Source organism: Cupressus sempervirens, chromosome 3 (assembly GCF_028749045.1).
Source record: "Cupressus sempervirens isolate cs-2001-9-10 chromosome 3, ASM2874904v1, whole genome shotgun sequence".
NCBI lineage: Eukaryota > Viridiplantae > Streptophyta > Pinopsida > Cupressales > Cupressaceae > Cupressus > Cupressus sempervirens.
In genome coordinates, this window is record NC_143120.1 from 254,385,030 (window position 1) to 254,409,288 (window position 24,259).

The window sequence follows — 24,259 nt, forward strand, 5'->3', positions numbered from 1 at the left end:
GGGAGGCATAACTTTTGAACCGTAGCTCCGATTGACGAACCGTTTACATTTTCGGAAAGCTCTCGAAGCGCTCTATAGCCCTATGAAAAAGCTTCGCTCGTCCCCCATTTTTTGGCCCTTTTCAAGGTCATTTAATGCCCCTAACCTGACTTTGAAGCATTCTTAGGAGGTCTCCAAAACCCGAAAAACTGCAATAACTTTCAAACCGTGGGGCTTTTTGACCTGATTCTTTTTCTGGAATGCTCTAAATCACAATTACATTCATCCGGCCAATTCACACCTTCTAGGTCACCAAAATGATGGCACAATTACATGCTCCTATTTTTTCGGGATTTTCAAACACACTGATAGTGGAACTGTGAGAGTTGGAACCTTTATTTGACCCAAATGGGTATCCAAAAATAAAAACATATGAAACAAAAACTAAGTCTAAGTACATTATTTTTGGGTGACATAGGATTGCCCTTATACCTCTGGATGCTCCTGCATCAGACACCCAGGGTAGATTGAAAAGTGACCCTGTCACTTTATGAATGGTAGAGGAAATCCCAAATGAGAAACCTCAGCTGCTGAAATTCAAGTTGAGTCCTCGATCGGTCGTCCTTTCCATTTGACCAAATACTCTTCATACTGCTTGTTTCTGGTACTCCTACCCACACGATGATCTAGAATGTCTTCTATCTCCTCCTTCTTAGAAGCAGGAATTGGACATGGCTCTATCACCAGCTCCTCATCTGTACCATCGTCATGATACTCTGTTAAATCTGCAATGTTGAAAATGGGAGAAATGTGAATACCGTCTGGCAGCTCCACTTCATATGCATTTCCTGAGTCATGTTTCTTCAAAATTTTGCAGGGGCCAAATTTCTTCATTTTCAGCTTGTTGTAAGTACCGGCTAGGAATCTTTCTTTTCGTAAGTGCACCATGACTAGATCCCCTACTTGGAATTCCTTATGTCTTCTCCTTTGATCAGCCCTAGCTTTATACTCTTGATTCATCTTGGTAATGTGTGCTTGAACCTCCTCATGTAGACGCTTGATATGTTCAGCAAATTCTTCCGCTTCAACACTTGTCCTCTCCCCTTGCTCTATCTTCCTCAATTCTGGTGCAGTCCTTGGGCTATTCCCATATACAATTTGGGATGGTGGTTTTCCAGTACTCCTATTTATAGAGTTATTGTAAACAAACTCTGCTTGTGGTAGAATCAAATCCCATCCCTTGGGCTTATCCCCAACTAAACATCTCAGCAAATTGCCCAGACTTCTGTTTACCACTTCTGTTTGGCCATCAGTTTGTGGGTGATGCGTGGAACTGAATTTCAAGTCGGTTCTTAACTTTTTCCACAATGTCCTCCAGAAATACCCCACAAATTTAGTATCTCTGTCAGAAACTATACTCCTTGGAAGACCATGTAGTCTTACCACCTCTTTGAAAAACAAGTCTGCAATATGGACAGCATCATGAGTTTTGTGGCATGGAATGAAATGTGCCATTTTGGAGAACCTATCAACCATCATAAATATTGAGTCATTACCCCTTTGTGTCCTCGGCAATCCAAGAACAAAATCCATACTTATGTCCTCCCATGGCCTTGATGGAACAGGTAATGGCTGATATAGGCCAGTATTGTGACTAAACCCCTTGGCAACTTGACAAACCTAGCAACTTTGTACAAACTTCTTCACATCTTGTGAAATTTGAGGCCAAAAATAATGTTCTCTAAGAATGGCAATGGTCTTATCTCGACCAAAATGTCCTGCCATCCCTCCACTGTGTTTCTCCTTAATCAGATTTTCCCTCATGGAACTCCTTGGAATGCACAATTGACTACCTTTGAACAACATACCATCCTGAATCAAATAGTCTAACCCAAAGAAACGTGAATCGGAATCGGATCGGAATCGGCAAGGCCGAATCGAATCGTGAATCGGCAATGAATCGGCAATGAATCGGCGATGAATCGGCAAATTTGAAAAAACCCTTTAAATTTAAAGATTTTAACAATTTAAAACTTATTTCATGCACCCTTTATTGAATATAACTTAAGCACACTATAACATCATCAAATAGAAGTTAAAACTTAACATACATAAACATGAAACATAAAATCCATCACATACGTAACTATGTTATCTAAGATTCTAAAATGTAAATTGTAGGCTAGCTGAAGTAAATAGAAATCAAATGATCATAATGATTTAAATCATAGAATGTATGTAAGATGATCCATAAGACATCAAATCATAAATTTATGTAAGAATCTAAGATGAAGATCCATGAAAGTTTGAAACTTTGAAACATATGTCTATCAATGATTCAGTATCAATATCTGTAAACAAAATATAAAAACAAGGCTTCAGCTCAAGCCTCAGGCTCATAGTCATCATCATCCTCAACATCATCCTCAAGCTCGGCTACAGCCTCAGCCTCAGCCTCTGAGTATCCAGTCTGCCTAGTAGCAAGGCGTCTAATGTAGGTCCTAGAGGACTGTCGAGCCATATCTCCCGCATATAAGATGGGCTCACGAATGTCGCTAGGGCCTGTGTCTGTGCGTGCACGTGTGCGTCTACCAATGCCTGAAGAACGTGCTCTAGCTGCCTCAGCCTCTATATCCACCTGGTCAATCCACGCACGGTCTTCCTCAGTGAAGACTGGATCTACAACCTTTGTGAGCCACTCTGATTCTGGATCAATCTCCTCCAGAATGATCGGAGAGGAGTCAGTGCCCAAAATCTGTCTGATCCTAAGACGGAGGTTGTAATGAACGAAGACAAGATCATTCAACCTCTGCACTGTCAACCTGTTTCTCCTCTTCGAGTGGATGTGCTCGAACATGGACCAACTGCGCTCACATCCAGAAGCGCTGCTTGGCTGACTCAGAATACGAATGGCAATTTTTTGAAGTTTTGGGGTTGTGGCCCCAAACATTTGCCACCATCTATCTGAAATAAGGGAAAATAAAAATAATTAGTCTCATTTACAAATTACAAATTACAAGTTAACTCTAAAATTACATAATCAACTTTAAGTTTAGAATCTAGATTCATGAACATTGAATATATTATTTAATTTTTACCTGGCTGTATTGTTTCCCGAGCATCTATGGCTACCCTGCTAGAGAAAAGTGGCCCTTCTTTATTATTGAACTTATCAAGCTCAATAATTGCAGCACTGCTATCCTCATCAGTACTCAACCTCTGGATCATTGTATATAATCCGGTGAGAACCTCCTCATCCGCCTTGAAGTCAGGACGGAAACGAAATGCCGAATTCAAAAAGTAAGCTGCTGCATGGATGGGTCTGTGGAGCTGATTCTGCCATCTCCTATCAATGATGTCTCAAATAGGGGCATACTTCTCCTGCACTCCTGCATACTGAGCTTTAATGGCCTCCTTGGCCCTATCCATGCCCTCATATATGTAGCCCATAGAGGGTTTCTCCCCATCAGCAGTTCGTAGGAGAGATACAAGAGGCTCAATGGCCTACATATAAAGTAAAACAAAAATTTGAGTCAAAACTTAAACATAGAATAATTCAATAATATAAGGTAAAACTAAATCATTAAACAATTAGCATAGTAAACTGTAAAATATTAAATGTTAAATTGCAATAAAATTACCTTAAGTATTTCTCTAGCAGGTTTCCAAAAACCATCATCATCAAATATGCAATCCACCACATCTATCCCTGCAGTGGTCGTAGCATAGGAAGATGAAATCCACTCCCGCCCAACAAACATGCTCCTCAAATCATCCCTTGATGTCAACAAGGACTGCAAGGTGATGAAATTCGAGGCAAACCTCGTGATCCCTAGACGAGCTAACTCTTTGTCTCCTGTGTACTTCCTCATTGTGCTAAGGACAAATGAATGATTATAAATAAACTTACATATGTTTTTTGCCCTTTCCACACATGACTTGACCCACTCAAGTTTGCCAATTTCCTCCAACATGAGGTCAAGGCAGTGTGCTACACAAGGGGACCAAAATATGGTGGGGTGCCTCTCCATCAAAAGTTTGCCTACAACAATTTTAAGATAATTAGAAATTCAAATTTCAAACATGTTAGAATTAGAACTTAGGAAACTTAGAAATTCTAAGTTAGAATTAGAAAAAGTTCAAAATTCAAATAAATTTATTTTCAAAACTTAAAAAGTTAAAAGTTTACCTGCAGCAACATAACTTGCTGCATTATCCGTCACCACTTGCACCACATGTTGTTCCCCCACCTCTGCTATAACTTCCTCAATAACCTCACATAAGTATGTGGCGTTTTTTACATGAGCAGAAGCATCAATAGATTTGAGGAACATGGTATATCCTACAAGTAACAAAACAACGAATTATAATTACTATTAGCAATCAACAAATCAAAATTTGAAATAGTCAATTACGATTCAAAATTATGTATGTAGGAAAGTAGAATGATCAATCACCTCCACAGGATACAAGAAAATTGAGGAGTGTTCTTCCCCTCCTATCTGTCCAACCATCAGTCATGATGGTGCAACCCTTTTCGATCCACTCCTTTCGGTTGTCCTCAAGCTCATGCCTCATATCCTCAACCATTTCCTCCAGGAGGTATCCACTCAACTCAGCCTCAGTTGGGGCTTTAAACCCCGGACCACAAATGGCAACTGCATCTATCATGTTCTGCCAATAAGGAGTCCTGTCACAAATAGATAATGATATTGATTAGAAATTTAGATGTCAAAAACTAAAATCATAAAACAAGTAGATATAATTAAAGTTTTACTTTTACTTTTAACTTTAACTTTGAAGATAACAAAGAAAAAAGAATCAATTACCTGGCTGCAATAAATGGAATGTTGCAAAAGTACCAGAATTTGCAAATCTCTTTTCTGGCAGCATCATGAATCTCCTTGTTCAAACCCATGCCCTCAAGCGTGGGTTGGGAGCCAGGAGTAGTGCGGGGCACAAAGTAACTATCCATTCTGCTTTTCCGCACTCTAGGCCGCAATAGGTTGGTGTTGGACTCTGTCTCAGTATGAGACCGACTACCACTAACACTCACATGAGCACTAGCACTAGGGTGAAAAGGAGGCCTAGAAGAACCCTCCCCAACACAACCTACGGATGCGGAAGCTGATGCAGATGCACTTGCAGATGTAGATGCGGTTGCGGATGTGGGAGCACGGGAGCCAATACCTCTTAACCCTTCAAGTTGCATTTTCTTAGTCAACTTGTCTTGTTCAATTTTTTCTAATGCCACTAAACAAGAGCGTTTTGCCTCAGCGGTTTGTTGAGTGCAAACTGTGACATCATGGCCAGGTATGCCAGCAATGTGGTATTTCAATCTATAGATACCTCCCGAATTTATTTTTTCTTTGCAAAATATACATTTTGTTTGATATTTGGTTCTCCCAGGAAACTCTTCATTATATTTCCAGCATTCATCTTTTTTACCCATTGTGGAAATTGGAAAATGAAAGCAAAGGGCTGCTGCAATAAAAAAATTCATGTAAAAAATCAAAGTTTGCAACTAATAAACAAAAACTACAAAACAACAAACCCTAGTTTGCAATTTAGTAAAAGTTAAAACTAAAAATAAAAAACATTCAAGATTTGCAAATGAACACTAAAAAAATTTAACAAAAAATGCATACTACACTAACATGCAAAAAAAAAACTAACACTTACCTCTTGCAAATGAGTTGAGGAGTGTTGATATTGACTCCTTAATGCTCCCAATGCAATTTATGGCCTCCCCAAATGGACTTCTGATCTCTTTGGTGCTCTTCCTTCTTGCCGGTTGGAAACCTATGGATTCTCTTTTCTCTTCTTCTCTCTCACTCTTCCTCTCTTCTACTCATACTAAGCAAATAGAAGGCTCTTTAGGGTTATAACAAAGAGGAAAGTCAACTTAGAAAGCAAATAAAACATGTGTTTTTTTTAAAAAATTGAACTTTCTATCCTTGCTGCCGCGGCCGATTTCTGGCGATACCCGATGGCGATTCTGGCGATTTTTTCCATGAATCGCCGATTTTGGCGATTCAGGCGATTCATGCGAAAAAATCGCCACCAGCGATTTCCGATTCCAAAAAAATCGGGAGCCATGAATCTTATCGCGATTTCGGCGATTTCGGCGATTTCATGGCGATTTTTGGAACTATGGTCTAACCACTTGGTTCTATCTACAGCAACAGGTTCTTTACAAGCTTTCCATGCTTCAGCAAAATCAGGATCCTCAAGGTACAAATTCTTGAGTTCATCAAACGCAACTACTTCAACCTGCATTACTGTAAGCAACAACTGTCTCCTACTTAGTGCATCTGCAACCCTATTAGATTTTCCACTTCTATGCTTCAACACAAATGTATAACTCTGCAAGAACTCTACCCACTTCATATGCCTTTGATTCAATTTACCTTGGCTACTTAGGTACTGTAATGCCTGATGATTAGTATACAAAACAAATTCCTTTGGCAATAAATAATGCCTCCATTTCTTTAAGGCCTGAACTATTGCATAGAACTCTTGATCATAAACAGAATACTTCTTCTTTGCATCATTCAATTTTTCACTAAAATATGCAATAGGCTTACCTTCTTGGCTTAATACAGCCCCAATAGCGCTGCCACTAGCATCACAATCCACCTGGAACACTTTTCTAAAATCTGGAAGTGCCAGCACAGGCTGTTTTGTTACCTTCTTCTTCAGCAATTCAAAACTTCTCGCAGCTGCTACAGTCCATTTGAACTCTTTTCTATCCCCTTTTATTGTATCAGTTAGGGGTGCACATATGTCACTGAAATTCTTAATAAACTTCCTGTAAAAACTAACAAGACCATGAAATGATCTTACCTCAGTAGCAGACCTTGGAGTAGGCCATTCCAAGATGGCTTTTACCTTCTCTGGATCCATTTTGAGACCTTCAGGTGATATAACAAACCCCAAATAGACTAACTCCCTTTTTGCAAAGTTACACTTCTTCAGATTAATTAATAGTTTCTCTTCCCTTAGCCTTTCAAGGACACTACGAATATGCAATAAATGTTCTTCCAAAGTCTTGCTGAAAATTAAAATATCATCCAAATAAACAATAACAAATTTTCCCAAGAACTTCTTAAGTACCTCATTCATGAGCCGCATGAAGGTGCTTGGGGCGTTCGTCAATCCAAAGGGCATGACTAACCACTCATAAAGACCCTCCTTGGTCTTGAAGGTTGTTTTCTACTCATCTCCTTCTCGAATCCGTATCTGGTGATAACCACTCTTCAGATCTATCTTTGTGAAGTACTGAGCTCCATTCAAGCAGTCCATAATATCATCCATCCTTGGCAAAGGAAACCGGTACTTGATGGTGATCCTATTTATAGCTCGAGAATCTGTACACATCCTCCACTCTCCATCCTTCTTTGGTGCGAGTACTGCAGGTACTGCACATGGACTCAAGCTCTCTTGAATCAAGCCCTTCCTCAACAACTCCTGAACCTGTCTAATTAGCTCCTCTGTTTCAGTAGGAGTCATCCTGTGAGCAGCCTTGTTAGGAAAACTAGCTCCTGGAATCAGATCTATCTGATGACTGATTTGCCTTACTGGTGGCAATCCATCTGGAACATTATCAGAGATAACATCTCCAAACTCCCCTAGTAAATCTGAAACTTCAACTGGTATTTCACTACTACCTTCTTTATCTTTCCTAGGAATCAAAGCATAGCACATATGCTGATGTTTCATGCCATCTAAAAACTTCCTTTCATCAACAAGACAAATCCTAGCACTGCTACATACCTTTTCACCTTCCTTTTTCATGGGCTTCAATATGTGACGAACTCCATCCTTTGTCAGAGAGTATGTGTTTGCATGTCCATCATGCACTGCATGTCTATCAAACTGCCATGGTCTACCCAACAATAGATGGCAAACATCCATCGAAATAACATCACAGAGAACTTCATCATGATAACTCCCAATTTTGAATTTTACTAAACATTGTTCACTTACCAGGACCTTATGATCATCTTTTACCCACGCAATCCGATAGGGCTGGGGATGTTTCTCCGTCTTGAGCTTCAGCTTAGAGACCATCTCTTCTGATACCAAGTTATCAGTGCTACCACCATCAATGATCACGTCACAACATTTATCCTCACACTTGCATCTGGTACGGAACAAACTCCTCCGTTGTCCTGGTTCAATCTCACCACTTAGTAGGACTCTTTCGTTTACCAAGGTCTCTCCTCTTTCTGCATCCTCTGAATGTGATGATTGTGCATCCTCATCCACATGAGCAACCCTAGCTTGGCCCTCAGCTCTCCTATCTGTCCTTCCTTGTCATTGAGGGCATTCGAAGGCACGATGACCTTCTTCATTGCAATGAGAACAAGTATCACGAAAGCCTCCTCTTCCTTGTCCACGTCCTCTACCTCTTCCTCTCTGATTTCCAAAGTCTTGGTCACGGGAGCGGTTGAAACCCTCATTCCTCTAGTTCTTGCTAGTACCCTCATCTTCATTTTTCTTTTGAGTTTCATTGCGGCCTCCAGATGACCTACCGCTTCCCCTTCCTCCTTGACCGTGCCGTCTTTGTCTTCCTTCAAACCTTTTATTTAACTTCTCTTCAACTCGTAGGGAAAACTGGTATGCCTCTTCAACGCTGGTCATTCTTACCAGACTTAATTCGTCCTGGATGCTAGGTCGCAACCCACTGATATAACGAGCAACCTTCTCCTTATTTGCTTCTGCATGTCCTGCTCTAATCAAGAGTCGGTAAAATTCCTTTGTATATTCTTGGACTGATCTTCCTACTTGCTTTAACCCATGCATCTTCTTAAACAAATCAAGCTCATAGTCCACAGGAATGAACTGCTTCTTCAATTTGTCCACCATGCGATCCCATCTTGTGATCTTCTCCTTTCCTCTTCTGTTTCTTTCCAATTAGACCTCTTGCCACCAGATTTTGGCATGGCCTTTCAATTTGGCCTTTGCAAACTTAACCCTATCTGGGTCCCTGATATCCTCATACTCAAAGTATTCTTCCAGTTCATTGATCCAATCGATCAACTCATCTGGTTTCAGATTTCCTGAAAATACACTCACTTCAATCGTAGGTCTTTTCCCAAACTTAGTAATGGCCCTAAAAAGCCTTTCCTCTGCATGAGTTAGAACTTCCTCGTCAAATTCCCCTTCTAGTTCCATTACTTCTTCATTGTCATCCTCACTGTCGTCACCTGCGGCAACATTCGCTCCTCTACAGAGCTCCTCTTGCAATGCCTGTACCTGCCTTTGGAGGGCTCTAACCTCCTCAGGATTAATAGCTCTGGCCCTTCCGCCACGCTCTCTTCGTGGAGGCATCTTTTTAACTCAAACCCACAACCACACAGTCTTGGTGCAAACTGCCTCACAGTCGGCGCTCTGTCTACACACTTAGGAAAACCGGCTCTGATACCACTTGATGGGGACACAACCCAAGAACAGAATGGACACAACAGAAAAGGGAAATTGTTTTAACTGAGAAAATAAGCTAGTACAAATAGTACAGAGAAAATAAACTTCAAAACATGCCCTAAGGGCTTACAATAGCATAAAGCTGGAGATAATTTCTCCTTTCAGTACCTCCTCCCAAACTCCACTCCGAACTCCTTTACAATGCCAAAAAATCTCCTTAAATAGACACCAAAGGGTTAAGGACTAGGACTATTCTAGAAAGTGCTAGTAGGCATCCACTGACCAAATAGAAGGTTCCAGAAGCTGCGTTAGAAGTCGATGCAAATCTAGAAGAATCCGGAAACGATAACCAAACTTCCGGGAGGCAGAACTTTTGAACCGTAGCTCCGATTGATGAACCGTTTACATTTTCGGAAAGCTCTGGAAGCGCTCTATAGCCTTATGGAAAAGCTTCGCTCATCCCCCATTTTTTGGCCCTTTTCGAAGTCATTTAATGCCCCTAACCTGACTTTGAAGCATTCTTAGGAGGTCTCCAAAATCCGAAAAACTGCAATAACTTTCAAACCGTGGGGCCTTTTGACCTGATTCTTTTTCTGGAATGCTCTAAATCACAATTACATTCATCCGGCCAATTCACACCTTCTAGGTCACCAAAATGATGGCCCAATTACATGCTCCTATTTTTTCAGGATTTTCAAACACACTAATAGTGGAACTTTGAGAGTTGGAACCTTTATTTGACCCAAATGGGTATCCAAAAAAAAAAACACATGAAACAAAAACTAATTCTAAGTACATTTTTTTTGGGTGACACAAGATTGCCCTTATACCTCTGGATGCTCCTGCATCATTTTTCCTCGAGTCATATAAGCTTTGATGTGTTGAAACATGAAATATTATTACATCAACTGAGGAATCAGCAAAATGAGTTGACTAGACTCTGAGATTTAAGCACCTGGGACTCACCTAGTTGTATGGCCATGGAAAAGGTGAAAAGGTGAGAAAGAAATCTGCAATTAACATGGAAGTAAAATCAGATGTGCCATAACAAATATTATTTTTAAAACAAGGAAATCATCTAATAACTCATGCATGTTCATATTTATTGTTTTCTGTTGTCAAGTTGAGCAGTGGTGATCAGGTAATAAAACCCATCCAAAAACCTTGGCCAAGGTCGTTAAAGGGCATGTTTGCCTTCATATGATCACTTGATGTCAGTAGTGCTAGTTATTCAAACATGTCCGTCCATAACTGTGCAGACATTCTAAACATCGAAAATGCTTAGGTGGCTGGACTACTAGTACCCCAAGCCTGATCCCGAGGTAGGGAGGGCCTTTCTTTCAAAAGATTGTGTGGGGATGGATATGGTCTGAGATTGGGAGGTTAAGCCTAAGTCAATGCTTCTCCTCTTATCAAAAGACGAGGTTTGCACAACTAGTTAAAGACTTGTCAGTTACTCCTTGTATGTTTCTTCTTTCCTTTCCTAATATGCACTTATATTCCTCTTGTAACTGATCGTGTATTTACTTTACTATATGCAACTAAATATAGGAAATCGCTATTTCAGTTACTTCAGTTAATCATTATTTCAGTTACTTCAGTTAATCGTTATTTCAATTACTTCAGTTAATCGTTATTTCAGTTACTTCAGTTAAAGTCTCATGAAAAGGATTTAAGATGTTTTGTCTCAAAATTTAGTTGAAGAAAACTCTTTCATTTCTATGTGAAATCAGAATTTAGTTCTTTATTTTGTTATGAAAAATCCGTTTGTTACACAAGTGTTTTACTTTGGCAGTCCACATAAACTAGATTCATCATTTGTTATTAGACATGATCGAAGAGGAAGACCAGTAAAGTATAATGTGATTGAAGAAGTAGATGATGATGATAAATGATAGTTAGTCGACGATGAAGAAGAAGAAGATGATGATGATGATGATGGTGATGATGGTGATGGTGATGATCATGATCATGGTGATGATGATGATGATAATTGCAATGATGATGCTGGTGGTGGTGATGATCATGATGATGATGGCGATGATGATGCTGGTGATGGTGATGATGATGACAATGATGATGATGATGACAATGATGATGATGATGAACATGCTGATGAGATTGATGAAGAAGATGATCAACGAAATGTATGGGGTATTGATTTATTCATAGAAATTTGTTTGACTTATTATACGTTTTCATGATTAATTTATTTCATGTTGAAGTCTAATGGCATGGTATAATTAATTCATTGTGTTCAATTCTAATGATAACAACATAGGTGATTTATGATACACATGTTTCCAATGTGTTATGATGCTCAATTGTTGGTGCTGATTACTTCTAATGTGGAAACAGAAAAAGGACTGCAAACATCATCACCCTTTTTGTTGAGGATCTTGCATAGCTAGCACACATAAAGTAGAGGTAAAAAAATTAAAAATAAACAATGATTATGATGTATGCATCTTGTTCATGTTATGTTAATGTAATTTGTAGCATATGTATCATGTAAATTTTAACTAACTTAAGATAAATGATTTACATATGCAGTAAATTTAACCCTTTTGATGAGGATCCTACATAGTGACATGGATCAACGGGTATAAGTCAATACACCCTATATAAATAGTTTATTATTTGCTTGGTTTCTTTTTACCCTCAACATTAAGTTTAGGCCGACTTCATCAACATTACGCTCATTTAGCAAAATATCTTGCCTACAGAAGAAGACAAACAAATTGCCTTCAAGCAAGGCTATAAATCTATGGTTGCATGCCACTGCATAGAATCCTGTGGGTATAAGTCAATACATCCTATAGAAATAGTTTATTATTTGCTTGGTTTCTTTTTACCCTCAACATTAAGTTTAGGCCGACTTCATCAACATTACCCTCATTTAGCAAAATATCTTGCCCAAGGAAGAAGACAAACAAATTGCTTTCAAGCAAGGCTGTAAATCTATGGTTGCATGCCACTGCATAGAATCTTGTGGGCAAAGCGAAGATTCTGGTGCACCAATTCACACACAGGTAAATAGGCCTAATGAAAAATAATTCAACTTGAATACTTGAGAAATAATCTATTTGATGTTAACTCCGAACATAATTGACTATTTGCAAATAATGATAACAATGCGCATGACATTTCAATGCACCCTTCTAATCCTGGCATAGAACCTGCAAATGATGAAGGCCTTGATGTGCATCCAAGTGATGAATGTATTCATTTGATATTGAAAATTAATTATGTATTTATTAATACAATTTAACATCTTAAATTGCAATTGGTGTAACATTTTTGTGAATATTTTAGAACATGCAGAACGCCCTAGTGACGGAGTGGAGCGTGATCTTAGTGTTCAATATGTTGAGGTTGGAGCTGAACAAAATGTGATTGTAGATGATGTGGCACTATCAGGTAAAGAAAAATCCATGTTATGTTCTTTTGACTAATGAAATACTTGTAACTTCAGTAAAAAATGTTGTGAATTTAACCCATTTATTTGTTATTAAGTAGAGAATATTAAAGTATTTTGGAAACCAAGTGAAGCTCAAACTAAACCAATCAACACCTACCCATTTAGTTTTGAAAGTTGGAGTTGTTCATTTTGTTATCATTTTGGAGATTATGCACATAGTCTTGAAGACTTGTAATCAAAACAACTAGGAAACATAAAATTTTCTAATGTATCTTAGCTGATTTGATTAGAAGTCTTTGAGTATTTGAGTTGCAAGAGTTCAACAAGGGACAACAATTGTCTACATTGAATGCATGCCTAATATTATCAAGCATGCCTTCAATATGGACACAATTGAGATTGAATATAAAGGCATGCTCATACTCTATTGTTGATGATGTTGAAGATGAGGTTGGAGATCGTAACTATGAAGAAATAAAGGCAAGTAAAGATAAAATGTATTCATCCTTGATATAGTTGATTATCCTCATTTCTACATTTCTATATAGTATTTGTACTGTCCATTGTGAATGACATCAAACCTTTTGTGTTGCATTTGTAGGTGACCAAAATGTTGCACTTGTTAAAGAATTCAATGCATTAGCCAACCATGAATTGATAGTACGGGATCACAAGCAACTAATTAACTTAATGCCATAATAGGGCCTTTCATGCATTCCTCACCGCTCCAAGGTAAATTAATCTTGGGTATTGACAAGATTTGTTATTTTATGGGTATTGCCAAGATTTGTTATGAGTAATTGTTAAGCATTGAATTGCAAGCTCTATTCTTATTGAATGACTTTTAGACATTGCCCTCTCAAAGTTGCCCAGTAACACCATGTATGCCAATGGCTTTAATATGTTCACTTTGAATGTAGACAACCGGTTCAAGAGAGGTGGAGAAAACCAAGTTGCGGCTACAAAAACTTCTAGAAGAAAATGCTCAACTCAAGGTAACACAGTATAATTTGTTAGACATAATTATGGAGTTGTCTAAATATTCCTTTTGATTTTTGTATTGAATGTGTTTTCTAATGGCGGGCACAACAAGTTGAGGAGAGAAAAAAACCGAACTAATATAATTGTTTCACAATGAAGTATGCTTTCCATATCTTCACATTCCTAAACTTACTTTCATCTTTGTTATTTTGAGCTAAAATAATTAAAGGTACAGATGGGAAGGGCCCAATCATTGGAGGTAAAACTTACAGCCCAAGAATTGCATGTTGTTGAACAAGAAGACCATAAATCAAACTGATAGCACCTTACGTCTGAACATCTCAAGGCTAATGGACCCATATCAAAGTGCCTCTAGTTGTTTCAAACTCTTCAATTAGCCTCTAATTGTTCAGACAGAACTCACTCTTCAAAGTGCACTAGCAATACATTTGAAAAATGGAAGATCTTTATGCAAAAGAGTAGTTGTATCTATAGGAAAAGGACCATGCATGATAGAAAAAAATGTAGCAGTTCTTACAAATATACATTTCAAAAGAAAAAGTTTAAATTTGCAAAAATTCTGAGTTAATTATGTCCAGAATTAGATAGCCACATTGCGTTATTACATGAATGATTTTCTAGACAAGTGCTTTGACTATGCTTCATTAAATTTGTGAATATTTAACTATGTTCCAATTAAATAGGTTGAAGATGTAAAACACTCTGCACCAACCAGACTGGTTCTTTACTTTACAGGAGCCACAAATATTCTTTACACTATTAGAGGTCATGTGGTTATAGTCTAAGTTCTTCAACACTTATCAGCCTTCTGTTGTTTTCATTTTGTGGCTTAATCATATTCATTGTAAGATGCGTGATATAAATGAAAGTCATAAAGTGTGTATGAGTAGTACAGAGATTTCAAATTATTTTTATGCAGGTTCAATTGATGTGCAACAAACTTATGTGGATAGTAATCAAAAGATGCCTAGCAGGTAAGGTGTTAGAATGTCTTCCTATCTCAAATTTAAGGGCATTCACATCAAAATAACACATTTCACTATTTTGATGTAATCATTTATAATTGTACCTTTTAGTATAAAATTATTATATTGCATGAAAATTGCTTTGTAACCAATTATCAGTGTTGACATACAAGTAATTACTATTATCATATATTTCATGCCTTAGGTTTGCTATGATAATGTATTGGTAATTAAAATTATCTATTCTTAGGGATTGTTATTATTAGCCCTTTGTTTTAGGATGTTTAAACAAACATTGAATTAAAATTTTGTATATAACATCAAGACGATGGCGTAGGGGGTTTTAGGATGCATAAATGGGTTTACTAACATCAAGACAATTGGCACATGGCCTCCGGTTCACATGTCACCCTTTGCATTGACAATTGTTCTCAAGGAAGACTAGTGTTGCATTTTGGAGACCCTTTACATTTCCTGCATTTCCTATTTAATGCCCTCATTTTCCTTCACAAATCATGCAATTCTATTTTAAGAAAAGTCATAATGTCATTTTATATTTAAAATTGTCATCCGCTTTCATGCATAGTAAACTTAGAGTGCCAAATTGACTCCACACTCATACCATCATCAAATCCATAGTTTAGTGTTTGCATCCATTATCTTGCATGTCATCATCATTCTAGTCATTATCTCAGCCATGTTTGAATCATCATTCTTGCATCTCATCATCTAGATCATCATCATTATCATTTTGCATAGTCACGGAGCTACAATGAGCACTCTTTAAGGTGAAATAGTGAGCACATATATCAAACTACCAAATCAAAAGACAAAATCTCAACAAAGGAGATTTGAAAGTTTGCGCATATTGATTTCTTTGCTTTCTAATTTGTCCAATTCTAGCGCCTTATCTTGAGTGTGTGTTTGCATTTCTGTAGTTCAGATTGTTAACTTAGAATTTCAATCATTTTCATCATTGGAAAATACCAAAAGCATATGCACATCAAAATGGGAGTGGAGTTATTTTCCACTATTATGGTCTGCAAGTAAACACATAAGGAAGGATGAATCTTACACAGTGTATGCGAACCAATTAGTAGAGTGCCCCAAAGAGGAGTTAACACATATATTGCAATTATTGCAGGTTATATTTAATAATAAATTCTTATATAACATACCATAAAGCTCAAAACCCAAAATTACATCCTTTGATTGGGTATTCAAAATGCTACCAGTACCCTCTTGCCCACAGTGTGAATAGATGCTTTCACAATAGTTATTGTCTTTCATCAAAGCATAAAGATTGATGATTTTTTGCCAGTTGATTGCATTTATCTTAATAAGACATTCATGAAAAATATGGAATCGTAACTAATGTACCATAATTGTTTATGCCTCATAGAAATGTGGTGGCGGGCCAAACTAAAGGATCTTATCAAATTGGATTAGCTAAAAAATGTTTTTAATCTTTCAAATGAGTTTAGCTCATACAAGTAAAGTTCACTTGTAGGAACTTATAGTCATTTTTATAGTCAGGTAAGCATACATACAAATAAAAGGCTTATGAACTAGAAGAGAATACCATCTCATGGAGCATATAAATAATGCATATTTACTGAGACAAATTTATACATTTCTTGGTATTCATAAAAGTATAAAGGTTTGTGTTTTTTTGTCAAGTATTGAGGTTACAAGTACTATAGTAGACACATCTACATATTTGAATTAAAGGAAAAGGGATGAAATTTTTTTTCTACCAATGTTTTAAAATGGGTGGCAAAACATATTTTCACAACATATGCTAGTTTTTAGAGATCCATCAAAGGATCTGCATACAATACCTTAAAATAAAGGTAGTCTCATGGTTTTTGTAAGGGAACAAAATGCACTAAGTGAATTTGAAAAAAGACAAGAATTGTATCCATTTCTACATTGGGTAAAGGAGGAAGCCAAGCCTCTCATATAGTTACCTTTATCACTATTTCACAAGTGTGAAACACCCAAACCCTGAGGTGATTGTGATAAATCAATAAGAGATTACACACGAGATAGATTTATTGTAGACTTTATTGAAAGCCAGATTTCATAAGAAGGATTTAGAAAAATCTCAAGGGTAGATTATTTGACAAAACATGAAGTAATATTTTTACTCCAAAAGTGAAAAAATAGCATTGAATGAATATTAAAATTACATAGGAGTGGATATGTTTTGATCAAATTGGAAATGAATAGAAAATTACTATATAGAGAGAGTAAATTTTTTTTTCAAGAAGATAATGTTTTCAACAAAATAGCTAGAGGGTCGTCTCGTGTGTAATTATCAAAATATTTTTTCTTATTGTCCTAGAAATTAGTGCTCATAATTAGAGGCTTTAGGACATATTTGATAGATATAGATAAAGAGTTCATATAGAAAGGTTTGGAAGGGGAGGGAGGTAAGGAGGTGTTGATGGAGAGATACAAATCAAGAGGTGATATACTTAGAGTGAGAAATAAAAGTTAGAGTCATAATCAGATAGAGACAAAAGGTTTACATAAATAAGCGATGATATATAAGCTAGGATAATGAAACATAGATGGAGAAGTGAAGAAAAGCACATCTCCAGTATTGGCATCTCATGAAATTAGCAATTAGTAATGAATAGCAGTCAACTTGAAGAAAGGAACATCTTGCAAGGTGAAGGGTGTGTCTTTAGCATTGAAAGATATAAGAAAGGAAACCAATTTATTAAGAGGGCATCTAAGAAAAGGAAACAATAATGATCAAAAGATTGAACATCAGGCAAGACAATCACATCAAGAAGAAAGAACTAGGATTTGTGCAAGATTAATGCTTAAGTTTAAACCTCTGTGATAGAGAATAGATATACATACTATCTAAAATCCACCTTGTCAGAGAGGGCCTGAGGTGTAAGCAAAGGGTAGTGAGCGAGCTCATAAGTGGGCCATCCTAGAAGGACCATTGCCACAATTTATCCAACACTAACAATAAAGTACAATGCATAAACAAAATACCCACTCTACACCTAGTTGCATATTAGTTTTTCTTTTTAAATAAATGATTGTTATCAAAAATTCGACTCTAGTTAGACATTATCGACGTTGTTGACGTCAAACTTTCAACGAGGATTATCGTTGTGGACATAGCATCCTCGTCAAACCAAGTCGTTTTTGATGCCCAAAGTGGTCAAAATTTCGACACACAAGGACAATTTCAACAAAACTTTGGACAACTATGATATGTACGCGACCGTCAAAAACCTCTTCTTTGACACCACATTTTCCAAGAAAATGACCTCTTTTTCGACACCAAGACTTGTTGAAATTAAGATACACAAGTTTCTCGTCGAATTATCAACTAAAAATCTTTGACAAAGCGTTTTGTCAAAATATCGACCAATGCTCATAGAAAATTCAAACAATGAGCATCAAAAAATGAGCCCAATTTTAGTAGTGAATGCCAGAAGGAAGAAAAGGTAGCAGAATACCTTAAAAAGAGAGTATCTAAACAATATTTTCGACTACCCTTAATAGCAACACCCACCAAATGGCAGGATAAACTTCCTTTAGCTAATATGAGTGAGTCCTTAAAATCATATAAAAACATCATGCATGACAAGAGTTAGACATGCAATCTCTTCCTGCGGACATAAAAACAAAAGCCTAAAACAACAAACCAAGAAGTGCAAATTCGAGTCCAGCCAAAAATTAATGGGGTAAGGAGAGTCTATATATATATATATATATTAAGAGTTAGAAAAGTAAGTTGATCAAAAATTAAATAGAGTATGACAACTAATCAACATAATATAATTGATATAACCCACAAAAGATTGAAGAGTCTAGAGGCTTATAACTTTAAGAAGTCTCTGAAAACTACCAACTTAATCCCCATCGGAAGAGGAATCTACGTCATAATCGCTATAATCCACCTTGTTCACATTAAGAAACCATTATAAGTCATACCATTCTAGAGGATGAAGGGTGTGCATGGTGCTTAGTAAGAACCACTAGTTCATCTTGATAGAGGGGAGTCACTCATTGAACTCCACAACATTCTTGATTATGAGAATGCGTTGCACTTCAACAACCCTATCTATGATTTCAAAATCACTTCTTTTAGGGATGCAAAGATTATCTCAATGTTATCCACAATGGTCCTGAGCTCTATTATCAAAGAGGCCTAGAAAAGGTTGTGACATAGCTCAAGGATGGACCTTTTATCTCCCCAACATGTAAGATGGTTGCAACAAACATGGCAATAATCTCTGCATTAGGCTTTGGCCTTAAGTTGAGCAGAGAGAATTCCAGGCCAACAATCTTCCTAATAGCATAGACGATTAATCTATGGGTGGAATTTAACATCAACCTCAACCTTCTTTCAGAGATGTGACCCCAAAATTGTAGGAGCCTATTGCCAATCTTCATTCGAATGTTAGCATTCATTTTTCCAAGAAGATGCCAAATTAGAAACAATAAAATGCTTAATAAAGAGAGAAAATGCCATCAACCTCAACCTTCTTTCAGAGATGCGACCCCAAAATTGTAGGAGCCTATTGCCAATCTTCATTCGAATGTTAGCATTCGTTTTTCCAAGAAGATGCCAAATTAGAAACAATAAAAGGCTTAATAAAGAGAGAAAATGCCCAGAATACATGTGGGCTGACTGGAGAGTCTTGAGAGAGAGGTACGAAAGGTGAGAATAAGTTAGAAAATTAACAACATTGGTATCAACTAGAATTCTTGCACACTTCAATGTGCCAAAAATAATGCCAACTGTGGAGGACGACAATCTAATGAGTGGAGGTAATTATTTATGGGACATTTAATTTGGTTGGAAAATTAAGGGGTTAGGTGTTTAGGAAAATTAAATTTAAGAGCAAAATATATATGATCAAGGAAAGGTATAAATTAAAACCAGAACTTAGGGTGGATGATATATGGTGCCAGAAACACCCATATTTTCTAATGAATTTGCAAGGGTATTACCTTCCCTATATATGTGGCTGATTTTATAAGAGGAGAAATAATTGAGACGGGCCTGAGCTCTATCTAACCTAGAATATAAAGTCCAATTAGGGGAATATTTATTTCTAAGGGCATTTTATATAATTTGAGAATCCCCTTCAATGATCAAATTGTTAATGTTAGGTTGTTTACATAATAACAAACCTTCTATCAAGACTTCTATTTTGGCCACATTGTTAGAAGCAGTGCCAATTGGCTTTGCCAGTTGCCCACATACTTCCCCATTCCAGTCATGAATAATACATCCAGTCTGTATTTGTCTTGGTTGCCCATTGATGCTTCATCAAAATTAAGTTTGTGCCATGATTGGGGGGAGGGGGGTCAAGTCCATACAAATTCTTGTTTGCTTTTTTTTGTCTTGGATCCCTCCTGTCCAACAAATTGGGGGGTGATCAAGTTCAACCATTGCTTTATACAGGTTACCCAATCCAAGCAGAAACCTTCATGGTGGGTGTCAAAATGTGGTTTGTTGTTAATATTCTCCACAATATTAGATTAAATTTCATTACATAAAGAAAAGGGGCTCATTTCCAAATCTTGGAAAATTCTTTGGTTACATTCCTTCCATATTTCCTAAACTAGAATAGTTGGGGCTGATGTCCAAAGTGAACCATATGTGCTATTGGTAGCCTTGGAAGGCCATGCTTGAAGGTGACTACGAGGATTGTGGTTGGAAATAGAAAAAAAAGTGTAATTTCTTGCAAAGCCATGACTAGCACTAGTGGGTATAGGGGGAATTGAAGTAGAGGATGATCCATTGATTCTTCTTGATTTTTACAGAGGCTACAACAAGAGGGGTCAACAAAACCAATCTTTCTAAACCATTTTTTTTGAGGATTATCTTACGACCCACTGCCCATAAGAACATTCCTATCTTGGGAAGGTAGAATTTGTTCCAACAAAGGTCCAAGGGGAGCTCTATAGGATTCCAATGCATTTAGGATGGAAGAGTGTTGCAGCCCTCTTTAACACTGTAATGACGTGAGTTTGCAACAGTCCAAACTAGGGAATCGTCCTTGAGTTACGGGAAAATCTGTAGCTATTTCAAAATGGTCATCAGTTTGGATTTTTTTGCCAGAGATAGAGGGACATCTTCTAAAGATTTTCATTCCCAACCTAAATGGGGATCAATATTTGGAAAGGAGATGTAATTGTTGAGGGAGTCGCCCCATAAACCTTTCAGAGCGTTGGAGATATTAGGGGAGATAACTGTCAAAAAAGGGGGGTATCCAACCCAAGAGTCTTCCCAAAATACCATAGATTTTCCATTACCTACATCCCAAGACAAATGATTCACAATCAAGGGTCAGTTGTCTAACATAAAGTTCCAAGCTCGAGAGCCTCTAGGAGGGGAGTTTGTTCTGAGTATACTCAAGGGATTGTTTGGACTCAGATATTTGTGGAAAATGATTTTATCCCATTTCCTATTGTGTTCCTTGTTGAGTCTTCAGGTCAGTTTAGTTCCAAAGGCTTTACTATGCCACATGAGCTTTCTTATAGCTAGGTCTACCTTCTTAATAGGTTTACAGATGTTATCCCATTTAATGAGGGTGAGCTTCTTTTGTTGGGAGATACCTTGCCAGAAGAAGGATTTGATTTTTTTCTCAAGATCATCTTTGGCTTTGGATGTTAGGGGGAGGCAAGACATTTCATATGAGGGTAGTGCAGTAAGAACACATTTGATCATGGTTAGTCGACTAACTATAGAGAGACATTTGGATTTCTAGTTGTCCATTTTGCTTTCCACATTCTGAATGACTTGGTCCCACACATTTGTAGGCTGGATCCCTTTGTCCAGAGGCACCCCAGATATTTGCAAGGAAAGGCCCCTGTTTCAAAAACCCAAAATATTGCATATACTATCTTCAAGATTCAGAGCAGAATTGATAAAGAAAATTTAGGAACTTGTCAGCATTGACTATCTGTCCCAAGGCTGCCACATATAAGTGAAGTTTGGATTTGATGGCTTTTGCTTCATTGATGGAGCATTTGCTAGGCAAGATGGTATCATTGGCAAATGGTTGATGGGTTATGTTGAGAAATCCCTCTATTACATTAATCCCTTGAATTCGTCCTTGATCTTGGAAGGCCTTGATTAACCTTCCAAAGGTTTCAGCCATAATAACAAATAGGAAGGGAGAGATGGGGTCACCTTGCCTAAGGCCTCTAGAGATGTCAAAAAAGCCTTCTAGAGCTCCATTGAATAAAATGGAGATTTTGGGAGAGGAGATACAACTAAAGATGAGGCAAGCCCATTGTCTACAGAAGCCAAATGACTCCATGCATTTGCAAAGGAATCTGTAGTCCACTTTGTCGTATGCCTTTTGTATATCTAATTTAACTAGCATACATGGGGTTTTGTTCTTTTGGGTAGAGTGGATGAGTTCCTATATGATAATTATGCCATCCATAATCAATCTACCTAGAATGAAGCATGTTGGTTCATCAAAAAGAATAAAGGGGGAGGATAATTTTGAGCCGTTTGGCGAGGGCTTTGGTGAGAATCTTGTAAATAGTGTTGCATAAAGAAATCAGTCTAAAGTCCTCAAGGTGGATGGCCTTTAATTTCTTTGGGAAGAGGGCAAGGAAGGTGTGGTAGATTTCTCTGAGGAGATTACCAGAGTTCCTGCTATCTTCAAGGGCCTCCCATAATTCATCACCTAGAAAATGCCAACACTTTTGAAAGAAGCTCGCCTAGAAGCCATTAAACTTGGGAGCCTTGGAAGGCTACATCTGGAAAAGAACAGTCTTGATTTCTTCTTTGGTAATTTTTTTATTTAACATTGCAATGATCTCTCGTGATTAATCTAGGAATAAGGTTCAAAAGGGTAGATTAACTTGTTAAGTCTGAGGATTCCCGGTTGTTTACAATGTTTTTAAAGTAAGATACTAGCTCACTAGCCATGGCTATAGGATCCTCACAAGTGCTGCCCCAGGAATTTCTGATTTTTGTGACCCTATTTATGCAATGTCTAGCTTTAAAGTTGTTTTGGAATAATTTAGTGTTTTTGTCTCGCTCAAATAGCCATGATTCTCTAGATTCTTGTTTCTAGTATATCTCCTCTTTTGCAAGCAAGTCAGCTTTCTTACTGAGGAGGAATTTCTCCAATAAGTAACTTTCATTATCCATCCCATTGATAAGGGCCTTCTCATTCAAGTCCTTAATTTCCTGCTCTAGATTGGCTATTTCTTGAAATATTTTTTTGAAGTAGAGCTTGTTCTAGGATTTGATTCTCAGCTTTAGGTTTTTTAATTTGGAGAGAAAAACAAACATTTGTGAGCCCTAGAAGGAATCTTCATTCCACCAAGACTCAAGCAGGGCAAGGAACTCCTTATCCTGGAACCACATGTTTCTGAACTTGAAGGGGATTCTATTCGGTCTGCGTACTTCTGCAATGTCAAGATGAATTGGGAAGTGGTTTGGACCTGAGATGGGTTTGATTTCATCTTATATACTATGATTAAAGGAAGGAAAGTCACCAAAAAATAGGAATCTGTCCAACCTTTACGCTATGAGGTTGGAACTTCATCTCCTATTATTCCATGTGAATATATCATTGGAGGTGTTAATCAAGAAGGTTGTTGGAAGATATCCAGCTCTTAAAGTCTCTAGATGCTTGGTTGAGAGCTCTGAGAGCCCCTATCTTTTCCTCAAGATTTGTAATAGCATTGAAGTCACTGCCTATTATTATGTTGCTAGAGTGATGGCTGGAAACAAAATTTGACAGTTCCTTCCACACTTGCAACTTTCCTGTGGTGGAAATGGGTCCATATACATTGATGAGAATGAAAGCCAAATCAAAGTTGATACTTCTAACCTGGTCACTCATCCAATGTGGCTGATTTGCCTCTGGGGTAAATTGGATAGATTTTGGGTTCCATACTCACCATATTCCTAACTTCCTATCAAGTCGGACAAGTTTCTTAGAATCCAATTTAGCTTCTTGTAGAGGGATAAAGTTAGACTGAAAGGACTTGAGACAAGGTTTTAAAAGTTGTTGTTTAAGAGGGGTATTGCAGCCCCTAATGTTCCAATAAGTGATCTTCATGCAGCAGGTGGAAAGCTCATCACCTTCCCATTGTTGAAAATAGAAGGGATTTTGGCTTGATTCATGACCTCACTATCTTTCTTTCTTAATTCAGACTTAGATTTTTGGCCTCTTTTCCTAGAAACCCTACCACAATTGGGGGATATACCTCGAATAATATCTACAATCCCAAGAATGTTTTGAGAGGATTGGGACACCATATCAGGGGAATCAAGGAAAGTTGTCCGATTATGAAGAATGATTTAAGTGTTGGTGACATGCTTCCGAATTTGTTTTCAAAGGAGAGTTGCTAAGGAGAATGTGATCGCCATTAGACATTTGATTCAATCCAATCATGTCATGTATTGATTCCAATTCCATAGGAATATGTTCTGATGGGAATTGTC

The 24,259-nt window shown here is 37.5% G+C and overlaps 3 protein-coding genes across 16 annotated transcripts in view; all 3 read right to left on the reverse strand.

The window, feature by feature from the left end:
- LOC149565830 (proline iminopeptidase-like) overlaps positions 1-24,259 on the reverse strand; it is a 314,435-nt gene that overhangs the window by 29,078 nt on the left and 261,098 nt on the right. The gene's annotated exons all lie outside the window — the stretch shown is intronic.
- LOC149565831 (uncharacterized) lies at positions 2,196-3,333 on the reverse strand. Its single transcript, XM_089819319.1, has 2 exons — positions 3,078-3,333; positions 2,196-2,943 (listed from the first exon to the last, which is right to left on the reverse strand). The coding sequence occupies exons 1-2, from the start codon at positions 3,205-3,207 to the stop codon at positions 2,363-2,365; spliced, it is 711 nt and encodes a 236-aa protein (XP_089675445.1). The 5' UTR covers positions 3,208-3,333; the 3' UTR covers positions 2,196-2,362.
- LOC149565832 (uncharacterized) lies at positions 3,331-6,116 on the reverse strand. 2 transcript variants are annotated; one of them, XM_089819318.1, is made up of 6 exons: positions 5,662-6,116; positions 4,809-5,463; positions 4,437-4,669; positions 4,169-4,321; positions 3,621-4,021; positions 3,331-3,483 (listed from the first exon to the last, which is right to left on the reverse strand). In XM_089819318.1, the coding sequence occupies exons 2-6, from the start codon at positions 5,429-5,431 to the stop codon at positions 3,340-3,342; spliced, it is 1,554 nt and encodes a 517-aa protein (XP_089675444.1). In that variant the 5' UTR covers positions 5,432-5,463; positions 5,662-6,116; the 3' UTR covers positions 3,331-3,339. The 2 variants fall into 2 exon arrangements, with proteins under 2 accessions (XP_089675444.1, XP_089675443.1); XM_089819317.1 differs by lacking the exon at positions 5,662-6,116 and having other exon boundaries at positions 4,809-5,603.